This window comes from Primulina tabacum, chromosome 8 (assembly GCF_025594145.1).
Source record: "Primulina tabacum isolate GXHZ01 chromosome 8, ASM2559414v2, whole genome shotgun sequence".
In the NCBI taxonomy this organism is placed as follows: Eukaryota; Viridiplantae; Streptophyta; class Magnoliopsida; order Lamiales; family Gesneriaceae; genus Primulina; species Primulina tabacum.
This window is the reverse complement of record NC_134557.1, coordinates 9,189,078-9,212,977: the sequence shown is the minus strand read 5'-3', so window position 1 is coordinate 9,212,977 and position 23,900 is coordinate 9,189,078. Positions and strand designations below refer to the sequence as shown.

The window sequence follows — 23,900 nt, the reverse complement described above, 5'->3', positions numbered from 1 at the left end:
AATTAAAAGTACACAAAATAGAAATTGTAATCCGGTATCTTTGAGAATTAAAAATTATATGATAATTAATTGGGAGAAACAGGAAAAAAAAAGATACAAGGTTTTAAATTCGAAAATTTTCAATTTTAATTTAGAATTTAAGATCGAATACATTCAATTCTAAATTAAAATATGTTATTTTAAAAAATTGAATATGATTTCTAATTCATATTTGTTACTTTATTTTGTTTTATAAATATTTTTAAAATATAATTTATTTTTTAAAAAATTATGAGGGGGGCAAGGGGCTTCAACCTAGCCACTCATCCCCCTAAATAACCTGTGGAAAAAAATTAGAGGACCACTCTCCGTCACATCTATCCGTTACGAAAATGAAAACACGTCGTCCCTAAATACATAATCCTTTTCTTTTTGTCGATGATACTCTATCGTTTGGGACAGTTGACCGTGGTACTAGCGAGAATCTTCGACAGGTTCTTCAGGTTTACGTCCCATATGGATCGGTTGGATAGCAGATGACGAGCGTATATAAGTTAAGAGGACAAGAGTGTATGGAAAAGCAAATTTGATTTCTTGCAACACATGATAAATTATTACAACTTTGTTTGATGTTTGAAAATATGTGCAAGTAAACCAAACCTTATCAGCATTAACATTTAATGAATTAATTACAACGGACAATATAAATTACAGAGAGGAAGAGATACCATATTTGAAAACATTTAATGAATGATTATATGAATAAATGATGTCTATTAGTAATATAAATTGTCCTATTTGATGTGCAATAAAATAGAATGTCTAAAATTTCTTAATTATGTGTATTTATATGTCTCCAAAGTTTTTGAATTTGTAATTTAAGTTTCAAAAAATCAATTTCCAAGTCGACTCGTGTATTTAAACTCCACTCTTACAAGATCGTGCATTATTCCACCACTCAACAAACAGGCTTCTCTTCCACAGAATAATTTCACTATATTCATAATGATGAATCATCAGTTGATGTTGTAAATCTCGCAAATTTCAAACTCGGTGTATTATTTTTGTACTCAAAATTTGTATTTAGTTATCAAGATTCTTATTTAAGATAATATAAAGATGTGTGGTTAATTAAATCTTTATGTATAATTATCCAATGAGTTCAAAATTTAAGAAGATAATATGTCTATATTTCGATTTTTGGGATATATAGATAGAAGATAAGGATAATGAGATAGATAAGAGATAACATCTATCTTAGATTCAAAATTTAAATTCAAATGTTTAAACTTCATGATAATGCAAGATCAAGATATCGGTCATCCCTTATAAATAGGTGGCCTCCCCCCATTCGAAAATCACACCACATTTGAAAGCAAAATTTCGAAACTTGCTCTCTGTACTCTCCACATATTTTCAAAGTTAGTTTTCCAAATTCTGCTGAGTAGCGAAGCTCTGCAGCAGTCCAAATCCAGGCTCAGTTTCGAAATCCTACCATTACCAGTTCTCGTTTTTCGAATTATGTACAAGTGGGTTTTTGTTATACTATAATTTGCACACTTGTCCTTCATAAGTGTGCTTTTGTTATGCATATATAATTTCGTAATTGAGTTTTTGATGTATTATAATTTGTGTACAAATCTTCCTTCAGTTTTTTTTATTTGAAAGTTCGTTCGAGCATAATTCATTTTTCACGAATGTTTTCTTCAAGATTTGTCAAGTTATTATGTTCAAAGTACTGTTATGATTCGATTGGATATGTGAAAGGATTTTTGAACTATGACTCTTATACGGTAGGATGGTAACCGTTGTACGGCTTCACTCCATAGAAGATTAACATATTGGACATGGCCTCACTCCTTAGAGCATTAACATATATGAGAATGATATCAATAAACCATGAAAATGAGATAACTCTCAGTGTTAAACAAATATGTTATACGAGTATGATATGTAATTATATGTTATGATTATGAAGTATCAATATTTGTTATTATTCAAGTTATTATATGTTATGTAAAATTTGGATTTAAATATATGTATATGTTGTTACATGTCTCGAACGACCTCTCACTTACTGAGATTTCTCAAAATACTCGATCATTTATTTTCTCTCTCAACATGTAAGAACGAAAAACAAATGAAAGAAGAAACATGTGATGTTTGAATGCAATTGTGCTCCTTATAATGATTTTTTATTTTTAATATAATAATCAGAAATTGATATGGCGATCGCCAGTAATCTATCATTTACTTGTTGCAAAAATTTCTTACGTGATCTGCCAATGTGTACCTTATCTGTGAAAAGTGACGTCGATTTTAGTTATTAATGTACTGACATCCAAATTCAAAGCCAAACCAGCAATTAGACTAAATTAAAGTAGCCACGATTTTTCGAAATCAAATCAACGATTAGATCAAAATAGTAAAATTTATTGTAATAAAACCAAAATTTGAAAATATAATAAACCAAAAATCAAAATTAAACAAATTAATAGAACAAAAAAGAACTATTTCTCCTAAAAATAATTATGTGATCAATATCTTTCGATTTATTATCTTATTTATTTTCATATTATAAATATTTTATCATCTCACCCCCCACAAGCTTGGTGGTGTCAGAGTCTCTCGTAGTCTCATATGAAAACTAATTTTTTGACCAACATGCAACCATGATCAAGCAAAATAAAATCAAATTCAGAAGAAGAAAAAATACATATAGAAAATTATTACAAAAAGATTTTATTTATTTATTTATTTAATATCAATTTATTAACCAATAAAGAATAATTAATTATTGGGGTAAAGGGCCCTAATCCCGTCGATATCATCTTGACTGAAATTCTTCCTCGGTTCTCCATATTCTACATGCGGAAACATTACAGCATTCCGATCAGCGCTATGCCCTAACCCTAGAATATGTCCTACTTCATGCAGTGCAACGCCCTGAATATCCAATGTCCCCTGCCGAACTTTAGTATCCCAGATCTCATCTGCATCGAAGTGAAACCTCCCATCTGGTGGATAAAACGCGTGCGCCAAGATCCCTCCCTTGCCGTCGAACGGGTACCCGTCCCCATGGTCCCATCTCTTGAACCCTATCTTTATATCACCATCAACGTAACGGCCATGAGTGATTAGAAATCTGAACGGTGAGATTCGAGACCATTTGCGGAACGCGATCACAATCGGGACCTTTGCATCTAGTCTGGTGTTAGGGGAGTACGAAAACGTGAGATTTCTCTTGTTCGGGGGCCATGCTTTAACAAGTCGATAGCGAGATGATATCGACAGGTGAACTTTTTCGAAACTGTGATTCACTTCGGAGTTTCTCATGAAATAATGATCTGGGGTTCCGCAACGAGGTTTCGACATCAGGTTCAGTGTTTCTTGATCGAGAACTCCCGTGACTTTAAGTTTGAAAAACGTCTGGTACTCCTTGACACCTGATTCCAGCTCGTCGTCGAAGAAATCATCGTTCATGTGGATTGAATTGGCGGGGTTGACGTATCCAAGATAAGAGAGGAACTTCTTTAACTCAATCAAGCCATTTGCGTGGTCTCCCTTTCGGGTTCCATTCAAATCCTTCAGAAATTCATGGTGTGCATGGCAGATGATAAGAATAGCAGACAAGACAAGAATGTATAAAAAAGAAATTTTGGAGGTCATGATTTTGATTTCTTGCACGCCAATGCTGTGTGTGTTCTTCGAGAACTTCCCCCTGCCACCGACCACAATTTATAATTATGCCTTTTCTAGCTATTTTCGTAATCTCCAAACACTTTAAATAATATTGTTACAATTAGATTCAATTATGCATGCCTTAAATTTGTCTTTACGACAAAAATCCACAAAACGATAAAATTAAGCGGAAACATTTACAATTGAAATAATAAAAAATTGAACAAAGATCTAATTAAAATTTTGTCCATTACCAGCCCCAAAACCAGTCATATTTTTCTTTCTCTATCTGTTCTTCCAACTTATCTGGGAAGGAGGAGTAAGGAGTTAGTGATTCGTCACTCAACAAGTTGAGGTCGTCTGAGCACATACATAACAAAATACATAAATTTCGAAACGCATACTATGTATTACATGACTCATATCACAAGCATATCTTTGACAAGACACCAAAATTCTTCTACTTTCCGTGATTTACTGATATCGGACTTTAATTTTTACTCTTCTAAAAAGGCCAGACCGTATAACGGTATGGGAAATAAAAATACCACTAACAAAAGGGAACCAGAATGCCTAAATTACGATGAAAACAAATAAACGATAAAAAAAAAATTTGTTAAACCATTCCTATATCACCATATATAATTTTTAAAAAATATATATATAGAATTAAACAAGATTCAAGGTTGATGTACTAGTAAAATTCTTATAAATAATGAAATGAAAAAAGGGGGTAGCGGTAATTAAAAGTACCCAAAATAGACATGGTAATCCGGTATCTTTGAGAATTTAAAATTATATGATAATTAATTGGGAGAAAAAAAATGATACAAGGTTTTAAATTCGAAAATTTTCAATTTTAATTTAGAATTTAAGATCTAATCAATTCAATTCTAAGTTAAAATATGTTATTTCAAAAAATTGAATAGGATCAGAGTTCTAATTCATACTAGTATCCCACGTGCGCGTGCTTATACGATATTTTTTATAATTTATTTTGTTTATATTTAAATGAAGATCAAAATTTTTTATAAGAAATAGTGAGTAGTTACACTGTAATTTTGATATATGAACTTAAAAAATAAATAGGAAAAAATGAATAAAAAAAACCCAAATAGGATTTGAACCTACAACCTCATGGCTAAGTAATAAAGACTTTATCCACTAAACTACATGTGACTTGCATTAATTTTTTTAACAGTTTATTAATATATATATTTAGTAAAACAACCATGACACCAAAAAGTTAGTTACTCTAAAGGTCTCTTGCTTAATAAGGGGGGCAAGGGGCTTCAACCTAGCCACTCATCCCCCTAAATAACCTGTGGAAAAAAATTAGAGGACCACTCTCCGTCACATCTATCCGTTACGAAAATGAAAACACGGTCGTCCCTAAATACATAATCCTTTTCTTTTTTGTCGATGATACTCTATCGTTTGGGACAGTTGACCGTGGTACTAGCGAGAATCTTCGACAGGTTCTTCAGGTTTACGTCCCATATGGATCAGTTGGATAGCAGATGACGAGCGTATATAAGTTAAGAGGACAAGAGTGTATGGAAAAGCAAATTTGATTTCTTGCAACACATGATAAATTATTACAACTTTGTTTGATGTTTGAAAATATGTGCAAGTAAACCAAACCTTATCAGCATTAACATTTAATGAATTAATTACAACGTACAATATAAATTACAGAGAGGAAGAGATACCATATTTCAAAACTTCTAAATTCTAAAATATAATATGATTGAGGATTCATGTAACCTATGAAATCTCCCCTTGAGCAAACTATAAATGATATATGCATTTTACAAATTTACAGAAGATGCAAAAATCAACAAATATTTCATGTAACCACAGCCGATGATGTATGAGACGCAGCAAGAAGGGCAGCCCCTATACCCGAACCGTTTTCTGTAACTTTAATAATGACATGAGGAGCTATATGCTCCCCTAATATTTGTTCCATCGCTTCGTTCAGATACTCTCTGAACATCATATAGTTTGTATACAAACCCCCTTCGACTGCCACCACGGTTCTTTTCATCTTGTATTGCCTCGTTTTTGCACTCGAAATTCCACCACTTCCATCACGGCCAATCTTTTTTAGGATTCCGACAATACCAGCAGCTACTAATCTAGCTGCTCGGCATGTCACTATATCACAGAGTTTGACAACAAGTTTCCGGACATTGAGGGGAACATCAGGGATCTGAAAGGTAAAATTACAATAAAAATTGGAAAAAGATACAGTCACATCTGCCATACTTGAGACGAAACACTAATGGAATGAATGTGTTCATACCTCGAGAGTGTCTCGCAAGATTTTGGCCACCTCCCTCAAGTCAGGGGAATTGTCCTCGTGCATAGCAGCCATCAAAGGTGTCCTGAAATGTTCGAAACAATGACGTAAATATTAAAATCCATGTGTAAACCGTCAACTACAGTAGTGATACATGAACTCACTGAATGCCAAAGCCGTAACTGAGAGAGACCGCCGATGGGTTAATACGTGCAAATTATTGGACAGAACAAAATTACAATGATAATAGCTTTGCTCCGACGTACGTACAGGAAAAAATTGAAGTACAGTAAAACAAGTACATTCCACTCAAAATGCACAATCTGGAATTCCTTGCTCTTGAAAAACAAGGCCTTAATTTCAGATCTTTCAAAACGCTTGCAAGCGTACGGACATTGTTATTAATTTCATCCATCAATCATTCAATAGCACGAAAGCTATACAGGTGTAAAATCTAACTGATTTTTAAAAAATCCTTGAGCCAAATAACATACTCCTTTCATATTCCAATTAGAAACTCATCCACTAGTATCAAATATTTTCTTCGATCTTGCAGTACTGATTCAGAAAGTGACTAAAGATGATGCATCTCAAATTTTAAATATGGGATTTCGATCTAGAATTATCACGTACAAAAAAGAGAGCGAATAAATCTGGATAGCAAAAGAAAAAAATTAACAATTAGATTAGTACCTCAAGATGAAGGGCTCGTGTAACTTGGAGGAAGCGGGTCCAAAAACATCCGACTCCTGTGACATCTGAAGCATAACTCTTCTAACAATGTCTCCTAAACACATTCCCGATATCATTTTTTCGAAACCCTAAAGCATGATAATCAACAATTGACCATTATAAAGTTAAGTAGACGAATTTTAACTAAATTGTAAAAAGGAAAAGGAAAAAGAAAAAAATTGATCTCACTTGATCATTGGGGTTAGGACTATCAGCATCCAAGTCGACATCAAATTGTGTTTTCGGCAAATGAGATGACCAAAAATTTCCCCATTCCATGTTAACTACCTAAATAGATTAAGAATATTGCAAAATAGTTAAGCTCAAAAAGAAAACTGCGTAAATGGGGAATATTAATCAAAAGCGTAATCAATGTGCTAGAAAGAATACCATGCCTCCAGAATTTGCAAAAAGACCTTGACACTTGATGATGGCATCTGCTCGTTCTAAATAGCAGGCATTGGTACCTGTCCCTATTATCACAGCAGCGACGGTGTCCTCATCATGATAATGACCCAGGGCCAAGGTCCCTACGGTGTCATTTATCTGTTTAAACGAGAATTAGTTCATTCAAATATTCTATGAAGTAAACAGTGACGAAGCAGGAACCATTATCTGATTAAAGAATAAATAAAACATCTAATGATATATTTGAATTGAATTGAAGTGAATTATTAGGTTGATCGCTTGCTATTGTACCAAAAATTATAGCAAATATGGTAGTAGCTCGACTCAAAGCTTTTAGAGTATAACAGACCAAGAATTACGGTAAAGAGCCACAAACATGAACACCACAAACAATAAAGTTGACAGACAAACGCAGAGCGACAATCATATTGCAAATGGAAGGATGTATCATAGACATGTCACCTAAAGACAGCGATAACTAGCCAAAGGGCATGTCAAAATGCAATCCAACAGAGTAGAAGTAAAAAGGTAATCAACACTTCAACATATCACAATAACCCGTCCAAGAAACTGTATTGCAACTTTTCGACACTACAATTGAGATGATGTAATGAACATATAGAGTCAAGTCAATAATCTATCACTTGACCAAGAGTAATGGGAAACTGGAATTATCATCCACATAAATGTCAAAGATTATGAACTTGAAAGCTTACAAGTGCAGCCACTCGCATATCCAGGCGTTTTAGAGACATTGCTTGCTGTAGGCACTGAGAGACATCCCTTCCAACCTGACATTTGGCACGATGAAGTCATGAAACGAGTTTTAGGATTTAAAATTGGTAAAAGTTGAGTCATCAACGTAAACCAAATTGAACTAACCGTGTCTTCAATAGAAAATCTTTTTGTCCATTTTGTTAGAATCCCCGACGACAAAGAGGTGTGTTTCACAGGAAATGAAAAGGTGAAACCAAGTTCCCTGCCTTCTCCTCGCGAAGGCTCAGAAGTACCATTTTCCCTTTCAACAAAATCCTTCAATGTTGCTGCTATATAACCAAAAAGCTCCTAGAATTGGAGATACAACAAAGAGAGAAACATCAATAATTTATTCTGTATTACATTTATATCAGGAATTCTTGTAAAGTATAGGAACTTGCTCACCTCGCTTGTGCTGCTCATCAACTGTTCTGGAATGGGTTGTTCATCTACTTCACACCCAATAACAGCAGAAGGTTGACCCCCCAACTGAACACGCAAGACCCGGAAATTTGTACCACCAAGATCAAGTCCATAATAAGTTCCCTTCTCATTCCTGGGAAAATAATTTCTCACGTTTAGGGGGTAACACTTAGAATTCTGAAATGCCTAATTAACACCCAGCTTGCAGCATGGAACAAGTAACAAAAAACCCGAGATTTCCAAAACAAAGGATTAAATTTAAAAAAAAAACACAACCAACCGTGGTAATTTTCATGTGAAGCAGAATCACAGAATAATGCGATAATGCATGCAACAAAAACTCATCAACTATAGAGGACACAATACACATGAAACATTTGGCCTAGCAATGTGTGATTTCTAAACTGGATCACATGATCAGACGAGAATTGAAAAGGACAATAAACAAAATTGAGTAAGACAAACAGATTACAAGAACAATTAGAAATATATTCTCTAATAGAGATAGTTCCCGTCATGGAAATTGTCATAGTTAACATCAAATGAATACAACCGAGGTGATGAGTAGGAAATTGGTATATCACACACTCCCATAGCTGGCATAACAAGATCCAGCCAAGAGACTTGACCAGCACAAGCTTTAATAATTTTTATTTTTCCTAGATAGATAGAGGTAAATGTGGCAAAAATATATGATCCAAAACTTAATATACGAATTACACTGGATAAGGTAGAATGAAAAACAAGAAATCATAAATCGATTACCGCAGCTTCAGATGAGGGATTCCTAATTCTATACATAATCAAATAATTGAAGTCGCAACCAAACTAATAACTAAAAGCATCGCATTTTTACAAGAAATCCGGGGATATGCATCGAATGCTCCGTAAAAACAAGTGAGGAAAATTAAGACGTGACTAAAGTTTAAAATTTAAAATCACCCAGAGAATGCAGAAAATGTCAAGAATCACAACATTTGAAAAAAATTGATTTTCTTAATCCAACGTTTCAAAATAAAATCATCGGAGAAAGAGAAAAGACACGTACTAGTACTAATACTAAAAATAAAATAAACGCTAACTTTGAACATCAAAGCAGTCAAAAACCAGCCACAATTCGATTAATGGACACATGCAAGTTTCAAAAGAAACACATACAAAAACACGTATACAAACACGTACCAATTCAAAAAACTAATAATAAAATAAATACAGATATAAAAAAATCCATGCTTTACCCAGTGGGGAGGGTGTCCACGTAGGTAAGCACCATCTTGAGCTTAGAACCACCCTCAGAAGCAAGCCCCGCGTGCATCTCAACTACCATAGCATCGACCACCTGCCGCAGCCGCCCCACGGGGGTGGCGCAGCTCTCTTCGAACTCCTCCAACACCCTCACCACCCTACTCCACCCAATCCACCGCCTTGCCCTCCTCCCCACAATCATCGCCGAGGCCACGCACGCCACCGCCGCACACCCAGCGGCTAACGCCACCACCACCTTCCCCACACACGACGCCGTCATTCCCTATCACTGACTTTATCCGTGCCCCCCCTTTCGATTAAAAATACGACGTATCAATCAATCATCTTCACCAAAAAGCAAATAAAAAAGCTTCTCCTTTCAGAACCAAGCGATCAAGACACAACGACGTTTCAAAAACCCGATTCTTCCCTCTAACTTCCCCTCCGATGAAAAATACGGCGGCTGACAGAGAAACTCCGGAGCAAGGGACCACAAAACACGGCGTATCCGGCCGTCGGCGGCCCCAAACCTTCGACTGCGGAGAAACGAAGTAGACTTGGGCTGGAACAAAAAGTTGAAGAGAGAGAGAGAGCAACGGTGAGAGTGGTTTGGAAAGCGAGCCCCCTGCTGAGTACTTAAATGAACACCGAAGTGACATATTTGCCCCTGTGGAATCAGCAAAATGCCTGATTTGTTCTGGTTTGACTACGTAGAAGATTGAGAAAATTTATGCCAAATGGACCCTCGATTGAAATTACGACTTTGCAACTGACTTTAAATTTGAAGTTGGAATGGAATTGTTAAACCTTTGAAAAAGAATGGAGAATTTTGATTAATTAACCTATATAGGCTATAGGCTACAAGGATGGCGACTTTTCCTTTTACTAAGGACACCCACAATGGGACGTTAAATGGGTGTTATAGGCCACAAGGATGGGGACTTTTCCTTTTACTAAGGGCACCCACCCCTCTCTATTGTGAGTGGGCGTTATAACGCCCACTCACAAGAGAGAGGGTCAGGGGAGAATTTAACGCCCATGTGTCAGTTTATTTTTTTAAAAAAATTGGACAATTAGCGACGGCTTTTTAGAAACTGTCGTTGATTTGCTGACACGCGGGTCCCACGTATTTTGAATTATTTTAATTATATTTTATGAACGCCCCTCTGTCCGGTTATTTTTTTAATAAAATTGGACATTTAGCGACGGTTTTGAAAAAACAGTCGCTATTTGCGACGGATTTCCACAAATCGTCGTTAAACGTTGTTTCCTTATTTAATGTTATTTAATGTATTGGTTTAAAGTAGCCGTTTGCAAAAATTGCCCAGTTGCTTGGAAAGGCTAGTTTACAAGAGGCCATGGGTCACCGACAATCGTGCTTGAAGCGGTCGCGTCTCAAGACTTGTGGATATGGCATGCATTCTTTGGTGTCGCCGGTTCACGTAATGATCTTAACGTGTTGTACGAATCTCTCATATTCAATAACGCCTTGCAAGGAAATGCACCAGAGATTAATTTCATGGTCAACGAGACTCAATATACGAATGAGTATTATTTAACAGATGGAATATATCCTGGAATGGGCCACTTTCGTTAAGGGTTTTCCTTGCCCGGAGGATCCAAAGAGGAGGCTTTTTAAGGAAAGACAAGAGTCTGCAAGAAAAGATGTTGAACGAGCATTTGGGGTGCTCCAACCTCGATGGGCAATTGTCAGAGGTCCAGCTCGTTATTGGTACAAAAAAAAGTTAAAATATATTATGTTAGCATGCATTATTTTACATAATATAATTGTCGAAGATGAGGGGGCTCACGTGACAAATTGGTACAACGATGAAGGTGACGAACCCGCACAACCCGTCCAGGGCTCAAACCGAGGATTTCATGAATATCTCCGAACAAATTTCGAAATACGTGACACTCATGTGCATCACCAACTTCGTGCCGACTTAGTTGAACATATTTGATCACAATACAACAACAATCCTTGAATTAGTATTTTGCATCTCCTCTTAAGTTTAATTTATTTTCTTTTATTTTTATACAAGTTTTATTTATTATTATATGTTGTACCGTTTTATTTTAGGTTTATAATAAATTTTTAATTTTAAATAAGTGCAACTCATAAAATTAAATTATTTTACGTACTAAATATATAAAAACATATTATTATTAATATAAAATAATAATAATTTAAATTTCTTAAAAAATTTGAAATTGAATTTATTTAATTTAAAGTAAGAATAAGATGAATGAGTGGACAGCGGGACCTACAAATAATGAGTGTGAATGTTAAAACGAATGTGAGAGAATAGATGTGTTAATGTAATGTGTACGTGGCATGTGGATCCTACGATTTTTGATGAGGTGGTGGGTGTTATAATACTCACCAATGCGTGTGCTCTAATGTAGTATGTCCAAGTTGAGTTTCCAATTTGTATTCCTAGTGCATCATTATTATGCTGTCATGTTGCAATATGATTTATTTAGACTAATACAAATAATTTTATTAGTCAACTAAATAAATAACTTTAACGACTATGAGCAGTAAGTTAATTAACATGAGCCTTAATTCATATTCATTTATCATTACTGGTCACGAGCAGTATGTTGGTAGAGCATGAGCTTTAGCTTATACATTGTCATTCATAGAATATTCAACTCATGACATCAAACTTAAGTACCTAAATTATTTAAAAAATGATTTTATTATAATTTTATCATATCAATATGGTTAACATTTTCTTAGATGTAATAGTTTTACATCATGGATAATTTTTACTTCCAACTTGATATAATTGTTAGTAATAGTGCAATTCAAAAAAAATATATGACAAAAAATTGTGTGAGACAGGTCTCACGAGTCGTATTTTTTTAGACGGATATCTTATTTGGATCATCCATGAAAAAGTATTACTGTTTATTGTGAATATCGATAAGTTTGACACGTATCACAGATAAAGATTCGTGATATCGTCTCACAAGAAACATACTCAAAATATAATTGTTAATAATAGTGCAATTCAAAACTTTTAAATCAAACAGTTAAGAGCTACTGTTTCGATTATTCGCTCAACATGGATAAATTTTACTTCCAACTTGATATAACAAGAAGAAAACTTAAATACCGAGAACTCCTTAAGCCACTACGAAAATACACACAGGGCAAAATGGACATTAGAGGTAGATTGTGGTGTGTGTACTTTTTGTTTTGCTCAGATTCTCTCATCCCCTGATATATGTTTATTTCCACTCAGGTTACATATATAATCAAATTTATATAAAAAAAATTTATAATATAAAAATTTTAATACGAAAATTTCATTTATCAAAATCTAATATTAAGTTTAATATAGAATCTCATAAAATAATAAAAAAAACTCTCGATAATATATTTGTTTTATTTTTAAATTATTTATTTATTAAAAAAAAAGGCTGGGCTGGGGACTACACGCGCAGCAGGGCATAACGGCGACCGTGTAGCTGCGTACACTGTTCCAGCTGTCATCCGCTAATTCACAGCTATGCACACAAAAAAGCCACTGCCCCAAACAGCTTACTCTTTGTCATCCGCTAAGTACAAATGAATTTCCTTTCAAAAAAAGTACAAATGAATTTTTTTTTTTAAAAAAATAAGATTGAGCAAGTAAACAAAAAACAGGGACGAAATATACAAAGATTAAATCAAATATACAACTGAAATCAATTTAAGAAATTAATCGACACGGGCGGAGCCATGTGTTGCGTTTGGGGCGGCTTGTTTTTTTCCGATATTTTTAATACATAAAATTTTGTCTTATTTTTCGATACCTCGGAGCTCCATTTGTCAATATTAGCTCAACATGATTTAAAAAATTCTAGCCCGATTAAAAATAAAAACCTAACTCCATCAACACTAATCGAGATTATCCAAAAGAACATGCAAATGCAACGTTGATAGGACATATATCTTCTTCCACGTTAGTTGCGAGCTTCTAATCGAGATTGTCCAAAAGAACATGCAAACGCAACTTACGTAGGATATAGATCTTCTTCCACGTTAGTTATGAGCTTTCCATATAGCATAAATCGTGCTAGAGAATGTGAATAGCTGAGTTTTGTTGATAGGGTAGAGCGGGATAATACACGTGATTCAACTATTCACGAGAAAAGTTCATGTCTGATATGTTGAAATGTTTGATTTTAAAGTATATGAAAAGATAGAAGAAAAAAACTCGATTTTTGTGTCACTCTCTATTTTTTCTTGTGGTGGACATGGTGAATGTAGAGGAAAAAATAGTTGGATGTTAATTAGGGTTTTTGTTGCCCTTTCCATCAAAACGAAAAGGAGGTAACACAGGAAATTCCCTCCTTATCATTAAGCACGGGTTGGCTATACAGCATCTCATTTCCAAATGAAAATGAAATTTATTGTAATTGAATCTCAAACTTGAGAGATTAATTCGAGACAATCTCCATTAATATGTAAGAATAATAATATATATCACGAGTTAACTATGTTCATATTTATAATAAAATTTAACTGACGAGAGTCTGAAATGTAATTTTAAAATTATGAAATAAAAAATAATACTAGTAGGCTATACATGTAATTTAAGAGTGAGACTGGTCCTATTTTAAAACATTAATTCCACGTGATTATAGTATAACCTCGTTTAAATCTATCATTTCGAAATTGCAGTATATATTTCTCTATTTGTCGTAATTACGACATGACATTATCTAAATATAATCCATTCAAATTACAACATATAATAATTCCACATACCAGTTGGACATTTATTAATTTTGGCAATTATTATATTATTTTTATTTAAAAAATATTATATAAACGCGTAACATGTACTGTCGATGTACAATTAATGAACTCGTGCTTAATGTGCTGCTTTTTTAATTATTCATTTTATATAAATTGGCTCTTGGGAACTCTGAAACCTAGCTACTAACGTTGATTAATTTAAATTTCTCCGGTTTAGCCTTTTAATTTTGTAAATAATACATGTATACTTACGGGTTTTATCTTTGAAAAACATATCATGGTTAGCCAGCTAGTTTATATTTTCAATTTATTTTATCATTTAACGATTTTTTTAATTTTTATTTTTGCATTTACTTCCATGATATTTGATATATTCGACACTTACATCTTTTACATGTTAGTATAATATTTGCATTTGATAAAAAAATAATAATAAGTACCAATTATAATAAATACAATAAATGCAAAAATCTTATTATTGAATTGTTGCATGGTTGGGTAAAATATTTATTGATTGCATTGATTAAATTGATTTGTGTTGTGTAAAATAATTAATGCCCATAATAAGTCATTGAAAACCATTGTGAAATAAAAAAATAAATTATTGTAACTCCCGATTATATATATTTTTGAATAAATCTTGTGCTAGGAAATTTCTTGGATTTTCAATTACATTAATATCCTATAAAATTATCTTAATTTTGTACTATACTTTTTTTATAACACCAATAGTGATGTATTATGCAATATAATAGGTAATAGAAAGTCAAATACACGCATACACACATACACACACAGACATACATACATACATACATATATGTATGTGTATATATATATATTATATATATTGACTAAGTTCAACAACAAGCTGTTCCGTTCCAAATATTGTAATTCCGACTATATTTTAAAAAACATGTGAGACAGATCTCTTATTTAGATCATCCATGAAAATATTGTATTTTTTTACCAAAAATATTAATTATTATTATAAATATAGTTATAATTGATCTGTCTCATGGATAAAAATGTATGATCATTTCACGAAAGACTTACTATTTCAAATATATGCGTTGAAAAAAATGTAAACAATAATAAATATATATCATATTATAAGAGTTGACTATGGAGGATTTAAATTTAAGTATTCTAAGTAGGAAAATGGTCAATGATATATATATTATTTTAAATAAAAAGGGTTGAGAACAAACATAAAACTACATACTTAAATAACTAACGATATCTATATGTTAAAATCGAAGGGGTTTTGGTATGTTTGTATGACCAATCTTTCTTTTTTAGTTTTTGATGATTATTTATTTTAAGACTTTTGTATTTTTTACATTTTACCATTTGTTGTGTGCAATAATTGTCCCTGCTTGGTAGAGCGATCGAACCGTGGTGCTTGAGCTGCTGTGCAGTTTAAAAGATTTGAGTTGCACCATTACCACTAGCTATAGCTTTTGGTAAAGCGGCAAGCGCTCGATCCTACAATTGGTATCAGAGCCAAGGTCACGAGTTCGATTCCCATTGATTGCAGGGAATGCAATTATTGAGAGGGAGATTGTTGGGTGCAAGCTTGGTAGAGCGATCGAACCGTGGTGCTTGAGCTGCTGTGCGATTTAAAAGATTTGAGTTGCAACATTACCACTAGCTATAACTTTTGGTAAACCGGCAAGCGTTCGGTCCTACACCATTTAATTTTTTTTCCTTTAACTATTTTAAGTATTCCATTAAACTACTAAAATATGAATCCATCCACCACTATTTGGACAAATTTAAGTAAACCATTAAATTAAACTAGCAAAATAATTATTTTTTGGTGATCAAGAAGGTCATTATCATCAAATTGGATCAATTAATTGTTTGAAATTTACGACTTTTTAATCATGGACTTAATTCAATCCAAGTTACAATTGCTAGGGCTAGTGTCGGCTTGTCTACCCGGCCAAAAAGTCAATTCCTAGCTCTAAGAGCCTCTACCTTTGTGCATCCTCCTCTTTGGAAAATTTCAAGATTTTTGTCCGAACATGCAAATAGCCATATTATTTTAAACAATAATCTAGATATTGAACATAATCGACTTTCCAATTTTTAAATCGAAGTTATGAGCCTCTAAAATCATTTTAATTGAAATAAATCTCTTAAAAATACAAAACTTATTCTATAAATATGTTACGTCACTACGCTAGTTTAGCGACGATTTTCAAAACAACATCGCTAAATTTAGTGATTGTATCGCAAATCCCTTCACTAAGTTTTTCGAAAACCACTGGTTGCTCATGGTTAATCGTGGGAAAATCACCATGGTTTTTAAAATCGTGGTAAAATTAGCGACGGTTTTGCAAATTTCATCGTTAAATTTTCGAATTTAGTGATGAAATATTAAAATCGTGGTAAAATTTTTATGATTTTATTGAAACAATAGCTAACATCAGCGACAATTTCAATAAACAATCTCAAATCTTACCACAATTTTAATATTTTTTTCACTAAATTTGTGACGATTTTCAAAAATATGTTGCTAATAGTTAATGACACTCGATATATGGACGCTAAAATCGTAGCCAATGAAATTAACGACGATCCGCTTTCACTCTATATATGATTACCAACACGCACATAGTTGAAAATATTGGTTAAACATAATGCATGCGAGACATTAATTACTGGAATTTAGATTGGCAGTTGGAACAGTACATCAATTTTTTATTTTTATTTTTTGAAGAAATTACGTGCCATCAATGTATCTAACTTATTTTGTGGAGACAAACTTTGAATTTTTAGAAGTTTGTTTGTGATATTTCAAATTTCCTATAATTGTATGATTAATATGTTGGTGGGAATTCTTTCATGCTCCAACTCAATTAACTCTTCGAATTAATTAAAAACCAAATCCAAGGTATGTTATAATGTTGTTTTCTTTAAGAAAATATTGTTTCAATACCGTTTTCTCGCATCCAAGATATATTGGAAATTTAAAAAAGTAACATTCAAAATGTTCTTGGACGTCATATGATTCAATTAAACATTGATAGGATGTTTAGATGATATTAGCACTTGATGACACCAGCTAACTCGCTGTTTAGGCGGTAATTTCGTTTTTTATAAATTCTTTCAAATGATCTACTTGAATTCTCTTTTGATTCTCATAATCAAGTCCACGATTGGAATCGATGCTCTTTGTTTAGATTGCGATAGTAGTCACAAAGTTATGTGTTGATGTCAATTGGCGGAAATTGTACATTTCCGGCAGCAGTGCAGCACCTATGTAGACTTGTGAGGAGAGAGTGATTTGAGAATCTAGATCGACTTTCTTGTGTATCAGGTTACGTGTTTATCAACTATTACATTTACATATTTATATTTGTTATTAGACAAAAATTTGTGTGAGACGGTCTCACGGGTCGTATTTTGTGAGACATATATTTTTTTGGATCATTCATGAAAAAATATTAATTTTTATGCTAAGAGTATTACTTTATATTGTGAATATCGATATGGTTGACTCGTCTCACAGATAAAGATTCGTAAGAGTGTCTCATACAATACCTACTCTTGTTATTATTAAGGATTTGAGAATCTAGGTTGACTTTCTTGTGTATCAGGTTACGTGTTTATCAACTATTACATTACATATTTATATTTGTTATTCTTAATAATAAAACCATCATCATATCAGGATTCTTCATCAGTGTATTTTTCCTATGTTAAAATTCTCATATATATTTTCAACTTTTGAAAAATACAATTAAATAATTATCATTTTTTGATAACATGATTAATATTTAATTAATCAATCAATTAATTCTAGAACATTCTAGAATATTCTTTGAGAATCTTACATGGCGGTCTAAACTACTTAATTATTATTTAATCAACATATTCTAAATTTACTAGTTAAAAAATTGTGAACACATGTTGGATGACAACAAAGAGTCCTAGTTATTTAAATCAATCTCATGTTTTGTTAGTTTCCCATATAGATAGGAGTAGGACTCTTAAGTTTAAATAAAACTTAGATAGGATTAGATATTATTTTAGTATAAATATATGGCTAGGTAATTCACGCAGGTGTGAGAACAAGAAATAAAATAGATTCAAAGGTTCTGAGTCTTTTTTCTCTCAAAAATATTACGCTTCCAACATCTGGTATCAGAGCTTCAGGATTTAACAAAATCGTGAGAAGAAATTATAGGAGTGATAAATAATTCTTCTCACAGAGTTATCCTTATTTGATGGCTTCCAACAGTGATTTCTTTCAAACCCAAATTCCAAAGCTTCTTGGAAAGAATTATGAACATTGGAAGATTCAGATGGAGGTACTATTTGGATACCAAGAGATCTTGGACATCATCAAAGAAGGATTCACAGAACCAGATAATGTAGAAACATTGTCAAAAGACGACCAAAGCATATTGCAAGAAAATCGGAAGAAAGATCGAAAAGCTTTATTGATCATCTTTCAAGCTGTTGATTCAAATAATTTTGAGAAAATCGCGACAGCCAAGACAACAAAAGATGCATGGGACACTCTTTTAAGATCCTATAAGGGTGTGGAGAAAGTTCAAAAGATTCGCCTTCAAACTTTAAGAAGACAATTTGAACTTTTTCAAATGGAGAAAACAGAAACGATCTCTGATTTCTTCACAAGGATGCTAGCGTTAGTCAACCAGATGAAAGCCAATGGCGAGAAGTTTAGTCCACAGTAGATAGTTGAGAAAGTCCTCCGTTCTCTGACCATACAGTTCGAGTACATCATAACAGCCATAGAAGAATCCAAAGATTTGTCAATTATGACAGTTGACGAGTTGATGGGTTCTCTTTTGGCACATGAACAACGTCTGAAAGAAAAATCTGAGAAGACAATTGAGGAAGCTTTACAAAGTCAGTTGACGATCGATAAAGCAAAATACTTCAAAGGACAACCAAGTTACCATAGACAAGTCAATAAAAGGAACAGCAATAAATCTGTCAAAGGAACAGAGAGAAACAATGGTAAAGAGAAGGACAAATCTCATATTAAATGCTTCAAGTGTCAAAAATATGGTCACTACAAATCTCAATGCACAGAAAAAATTAATGAACAGGTGCAGAGAGATAATACCACAAAAGAAGTGAATTATTGTGATGAATCTGAAAAAGCCATGCTATTCACATGTGATATTGCAGTAGAAGATCAAAAAAATATTTGGTTTTTAGACACAGGGTGCAGCAATCATATGTGTGGGCGACAAGAACTATTCACAAAACTGGATGAAACGGTTCGGTCAGAAGTAAAATTTGGGAACAACACGAGGATTCCTGTTTCAGGGAAAGGAGAAATCAACATAATTGCAAAGGATGGATCAAAGACATTAATCACAGATGTATATTATGTTCCTGGTCTTCACCAGAATCTTCTCAGTATAGGACAGTTGTCCGAACGAGGTTATGCCATCAATATCAATGAAGGGAACTGCACTATACGAGACAAAAAATATGGTTTGATACCAAATATAAACATGACTCCGAATCGACTTTTTCCTTTGACTCTTAAATATGATATTTCTTGTTTTAGCACATCAGTTCAAGATCTATCATGGTTATGGCATTGGAGATTTGGGCATGTGAACTTCGACAGTTTGAACGTTCTCAGTCGTAAACAAATGGTGTATGGACTACCTCTCATCACACCTCCGAAAATATATGCAAGACTTGTGTTGTTGGAAAGAAGTGCCGTAAGGAATTTCCTTCAAGACAGTCTTGGAGAGCCAAAAAGCCGCTGGAGCTAGTACACTCTGATCTTTGTGGTCCTTTTGAGGTTTCTTCCAACCAAGGATATAGGTACCTTATCACATTCATCGATGATTTCAGTAGAAAGACTTGGATCTATTTTCTCAAAAATAAATCAGAGACTCTTGATATTTTTAAGCAATTCAAGGCTTATGTAGAAAGACAAAGTGGATTTAAAATTAAAACCCTGCGGACAGATCAAGGTTCTGAATATATGGTTGGAGACAAATTGTTCAAACAAATTGACATCAAGCATCAGCTAACTACTAGATACATACCTCAACAAAACGGAGTTGCAGAAAGGAAAACCGCACTATTATGGACATGGTTCGTTGTATGTTGCAAGCTAAACATATACCAAAGCAATTTTGGGCAGAAGCAGTTGCATGTGCAACATACATCTTGAATAGATGTCCAACGAAGACCTTCCAGTTTAAAACTCCATACGAGATGTGGAACGGAAGACCTCCTAATGTTGCACACTTTCGTGTGTTTGGATGTGTGGCATATGCACACGTGCCTAAGGAGTTGAGAAAGAAACTTGATGCTAAAAGCGAAAAGTGCATATTTCTCGGCTACAGCAGTGTGACCAAAGGCTATCGGTTGTATAACCCCGCTACACAAAAGATAATTGTTAGTCGAGACGTCACGTTTCTTGAAAATGATGAATGGCAATGGAGCATTGAAGAAGAAAATAATTTTCAATTTGTGCTGGTTGACAATAAATCTTATCATAGTGATGGTGCATCCCACACACAAAATGATGAATCAAGTGAACAACCTGTTACAGTAACAGTATCTGATCGCCCACAACGAGAAAAAATCTTACCAGCGCGACTACAAGATTGCATCCTATCAAACGACAACGATGCCTCTGATGATGAAATCATCAACTTTGCCTTTTTTGCAGACTGTGATCCAACAACTTATGCTGAAGCGTCAAGTGCTCAAAATTGGATTCAAGCAATGGACAAGGAGATGCATGCAATTGAGAGAAACGGTACTTGGGAACTAATAAGTCTTCCAAAAGGAAAGAAGCCTATAGGTGTGAAGTGGGTATATAAAACTAAATACAAATCAACTGGAGAAATTGACAAGTACAAGGCTAGATTAGTAGCCAAAGGGTACAAACAAAAGCCAGGGATAGACTACTTTGAAGTATTTTCACCAGTTGCTCGACTAGACACTGTTAGAATGATCATATCTTTAGCAGCTCAACATCAATGGGAAATTTATCAAATGGATGTCTAGTCTGCATTTCTCAACGGCATACTTAAGGAAGAAGTATATGTGAATCAACCTGACGGATATGTCAAGAAAAGGACAAGAAAATATGGTGTATAGATTGCACAAGGCTTTATATGGGCTTAAGCAAGCCCCTAGAGCTTGGTATGCAAGAATCAACAAATATTTCATACATCAAAACTTTAGCAAATGTCCTTCTGAGCATACACTATATATCAAGGTTGGGAAAGACAACAAAATATTAATTGTCTGCTTATATGTCGATGATCTTATCTTCACCGGAGATAGTCCAGAGATGATTGCAAACTTCAGGAAGGGGATGATAAAAGAGTTTGAGATGACAGATATGAGTCTCATGTCTTATTTTCTTGGCATTGAAGTTACACAATCAGAGAGAGGAATATTTATCTCCCAGAAAAGGTATGCTAAAGAAATTCTTAACACATTCAAAATGTCTAGTTGTAAACCCATCCGCACTCCAATGGAAGAAAGACTGAAATTGACCAAGGAAGGTACTGGTGAACCAGTAAATTCATCATATTTCAAGAAATTGGTTGGAAGTCTACGTTACTTGACTTCAACCAGACCAGACATTGTGTATAGTGTGGGAATCATAAGTAGGTATATGGAGAATCCAAAGCAATCTCATTTACAGGCAGCAAAGAGAATTTTGAGATATATAAAGGGAACTATAGATGATGGAGTACTCTACTCTATGTCTGATAGTTTTCAGCTCGTGGGATATACTGATAGTGATTGGGGTGGTGACACTGAACAACGAAAGAGTACTTCCGGCTACGCTTTCCAGTTAGGATCCGGATTTTTTTGTTGGTCATCAAAGAAACAACAAGTGGTTGCCTTGTCGACAGCAGAAGCTGAATATATAGCAGCAACAAATTGTGCTACACAAACAATTTGGTTGAGACAAATGCTTGCCGAGTTACAACATAAGCAAGAACATCCGACTACTATCAAATGCGATAGCAAGTCAGCAATAGCCCTGGCTAAATATCCAATTTTTCACGGAAGAAGCAAACACATTGAAATCAAGTATCACTACATCAGAGATTTGGTGAACAAAGAAGAGATAACACTTGAGTTTTGCAAGACCGAAGAACAAGTCGCTGACATTTTTACAAAACCATTAAATACGAGATATTCTCCAGCTGCAAGAAGATGCTCGGTGTTATGAAGTCTGATGAGCTTGATTTAAGGGAGGCTGTTGGATGACAACAAAGAGTCCTAGTTATTTAAATCAATCTCATGTTTTGTTAGTTTCCCATATAGATAGGAGTAGGACTCTTCAGTTTAAATAAAACTTAGATAGGATTAGATATTATTTTAGTATAAATATATGGCTAGGTAATTCACGCAGGTGTGAGAACAAGAAATAAAATAGATTCAAAGGTTCTGAGTCTTTTTTCTCTCAAAAATATTACGCTTCCAACAACACATATTATACTTTCGATTGACGATCAGACAACACCAATGCTACTAAGACACAAATTTCGTTCATATAATGGGGAAAAAATTCAAACTTTTTTCCACTTATCCATTTTTTACAGTTGCCTATTTCTAACTATTTCATTAAAATAGACAAGTTACACTCTCACAACAAAATTAACAGTCATGCTAATTTTCACAATTTTCAAATATGAAATTTACTTATAAACTCATTTATAAGCGATACATTTGATATTCATCAAACTTAGTCATCAAATTCAGCTAATTGAATTAGATTTTCTCAACAAGAATACAAAATCCAATATTTGTGTGGCTCTCAATAATTTAGGGATACAGTTAGCCGTGAGTTCACAACTCATGTGATTCGAGATAACATTTATTTATTATACAATTTTACCCTAATTAGCTTCATTATGCGCAACAACCCTTTGATCACAAAAATTTCAAAACTTAAATTTGATCGCACCCATAAGATGATGATAAAAGCATCTATTAACAGCATTTGATGATCCATTATATATAATTGATAGTGCCTGTAAGTTAAGGTGGATGAAAGGCTTATGAAGAAGTACTTCTCTTTCCATCCCTTCTTGAATCAAGATTTTTGGACCGAAATTTGAAATAATAGCTCTGCATTGGAAAATATAAAAATATTTGAAGACCTCGGAATTAATGACAAGGTACATTAAGTTGAATAATAAAAATAATCCATAAGGTAGAATGAGCTAGGATGGAATTGGGCAAGAGTAACTTCAAAACGCCGACTTATTGATTCGTAGAAGTGTTGAATGAGGAATCAAAGCCCACCCCAAAGTTGACCCGAGCAGAGGAAGGTGGACTTTAGGGAATGCAATTTTCCCTGCGGGCGGTTTCGGGGGAGAGCTATCGGGTTCGGGTTCGGTTTCGGTTTCGTGGATTTTTAAATCCCCGTAATGATTCGGGGGCAGGTATGGGGATGATATCCCCGTCCCCGAACTCGTCCCGATGATATTAATAATAATATACAAAATAAAAATAATATCTAACATAACCCCTCAATTCCCATTCTTCAATTCACACCACCAGTTCCACTCTCGACTCTCAAGGTCCAACCAACACTCCAAATCTCCAACTCTTCACGACATCTCGTTT

General features: G+C 33.9%; 3 protein-coding genes across 3 annotated transcripts; 1 reads left to right on the top strand and 2 right to left on the bottom strand.

The window, feature by feature from the left end:
* Positions 1-2,769: 2,769 nt before the first annotated feature.
* Positions 2,770-3,670, bottom strand: LOC142554552 (metalloendoproteinase 2-MMP-like). Its single transcript, XM_075665216.1, has one exon. It carries the CDS (start codon positions 3,646-3,648, stop codon positions 2,770-2,772), a length of 879 nt encoding a protein of 292 aa, XP_075521331.1. The 5' UTR covers positions 3,649-3,670.
* A 1,618-nt stretch (positions 3,671-5,288) lies between these two features.
* On the bottom strand, positions 5,289-10,149 carry LOC142553635 (hexokinase-3-like). Its single transcript, XM_075664026.1, has 9 exons — positions 9,523-10,149; positions 8,267-8,417; positions 7,988-8,170; positions 7,822-7,896; positions 7,088-7,243; positions 6,887-6,985; positions 6,659-6,786; positions 5,969-6,050; positions 5,289-5,875 (listed from the first exon to the last, which is right to left on the bottom strand). The coding sequence occupies exons 1-9, from the start codon at positions 9,807-9,809 to the stop codon at positions 5,510-5,512; spliced, it is 1,527 nt and encodes a 508-aa protein (XP_075520141.1). The 5' UTR covers positions 9,810-10,149; the 3' UTR covers positions 5,289-5,509.
* An 8,374-nt stretch (positions 10,150-18,523) lies between these two features.
* LOC142554551 (uncharacterized) lies at positions 18,524-18,997 on the top strand. Its single transcript, XM_075665215.1, has one exon. The coding sequence runs from the start codon at positions 18,524-18,526 to the stop codon at positions 18,995-18,997; it is 474 nt and encodes a 157-aa protein (XP_075521330.1).
* The last annotated feature ends 4,903 nt before the right edge of the window (positions 18,998-23,900 follow it).

Bases quoted from the DNA above. Each gene is read 5' to 3' on its own strand.
- LOC142554552 (XM_075665216.1), bottom strand. From the start codon at position 3,648: ATGACCTCCAAAATTTCTTTTTTATACATTCTTGTCTTGTCTGCTATT.
- LOC142553635 (XM_075664026.1), bottom strand. From the start codon at position 9,809: ATGACGGCGTCGTGTGTGGGGAAGGTGGTGGTGGCGTTAGCCGCTGGG. The intron at 7,897-7,987 runs GTTAGTTCAATT...GCCAAATGTCAG, and splicing joins GATTTTCTATTGAAGACACG to GTTGGAAGGGATGTCTCTCA. The intron at 7,244-7,821 runs GTAAGCTTTCAA...TCGTTTAAACAG, and splicing joins ATATGCGAGTGGCTGCACTT to ATAAATGACACCGTAGGGAC.
- LOC142554551 (XM_075665215.1), top strand. From the start codon at position 18,524: ATGGCTTCCAACAGTGATTTCTTTCAAACCCAAATTCCAAAGCTTCTT.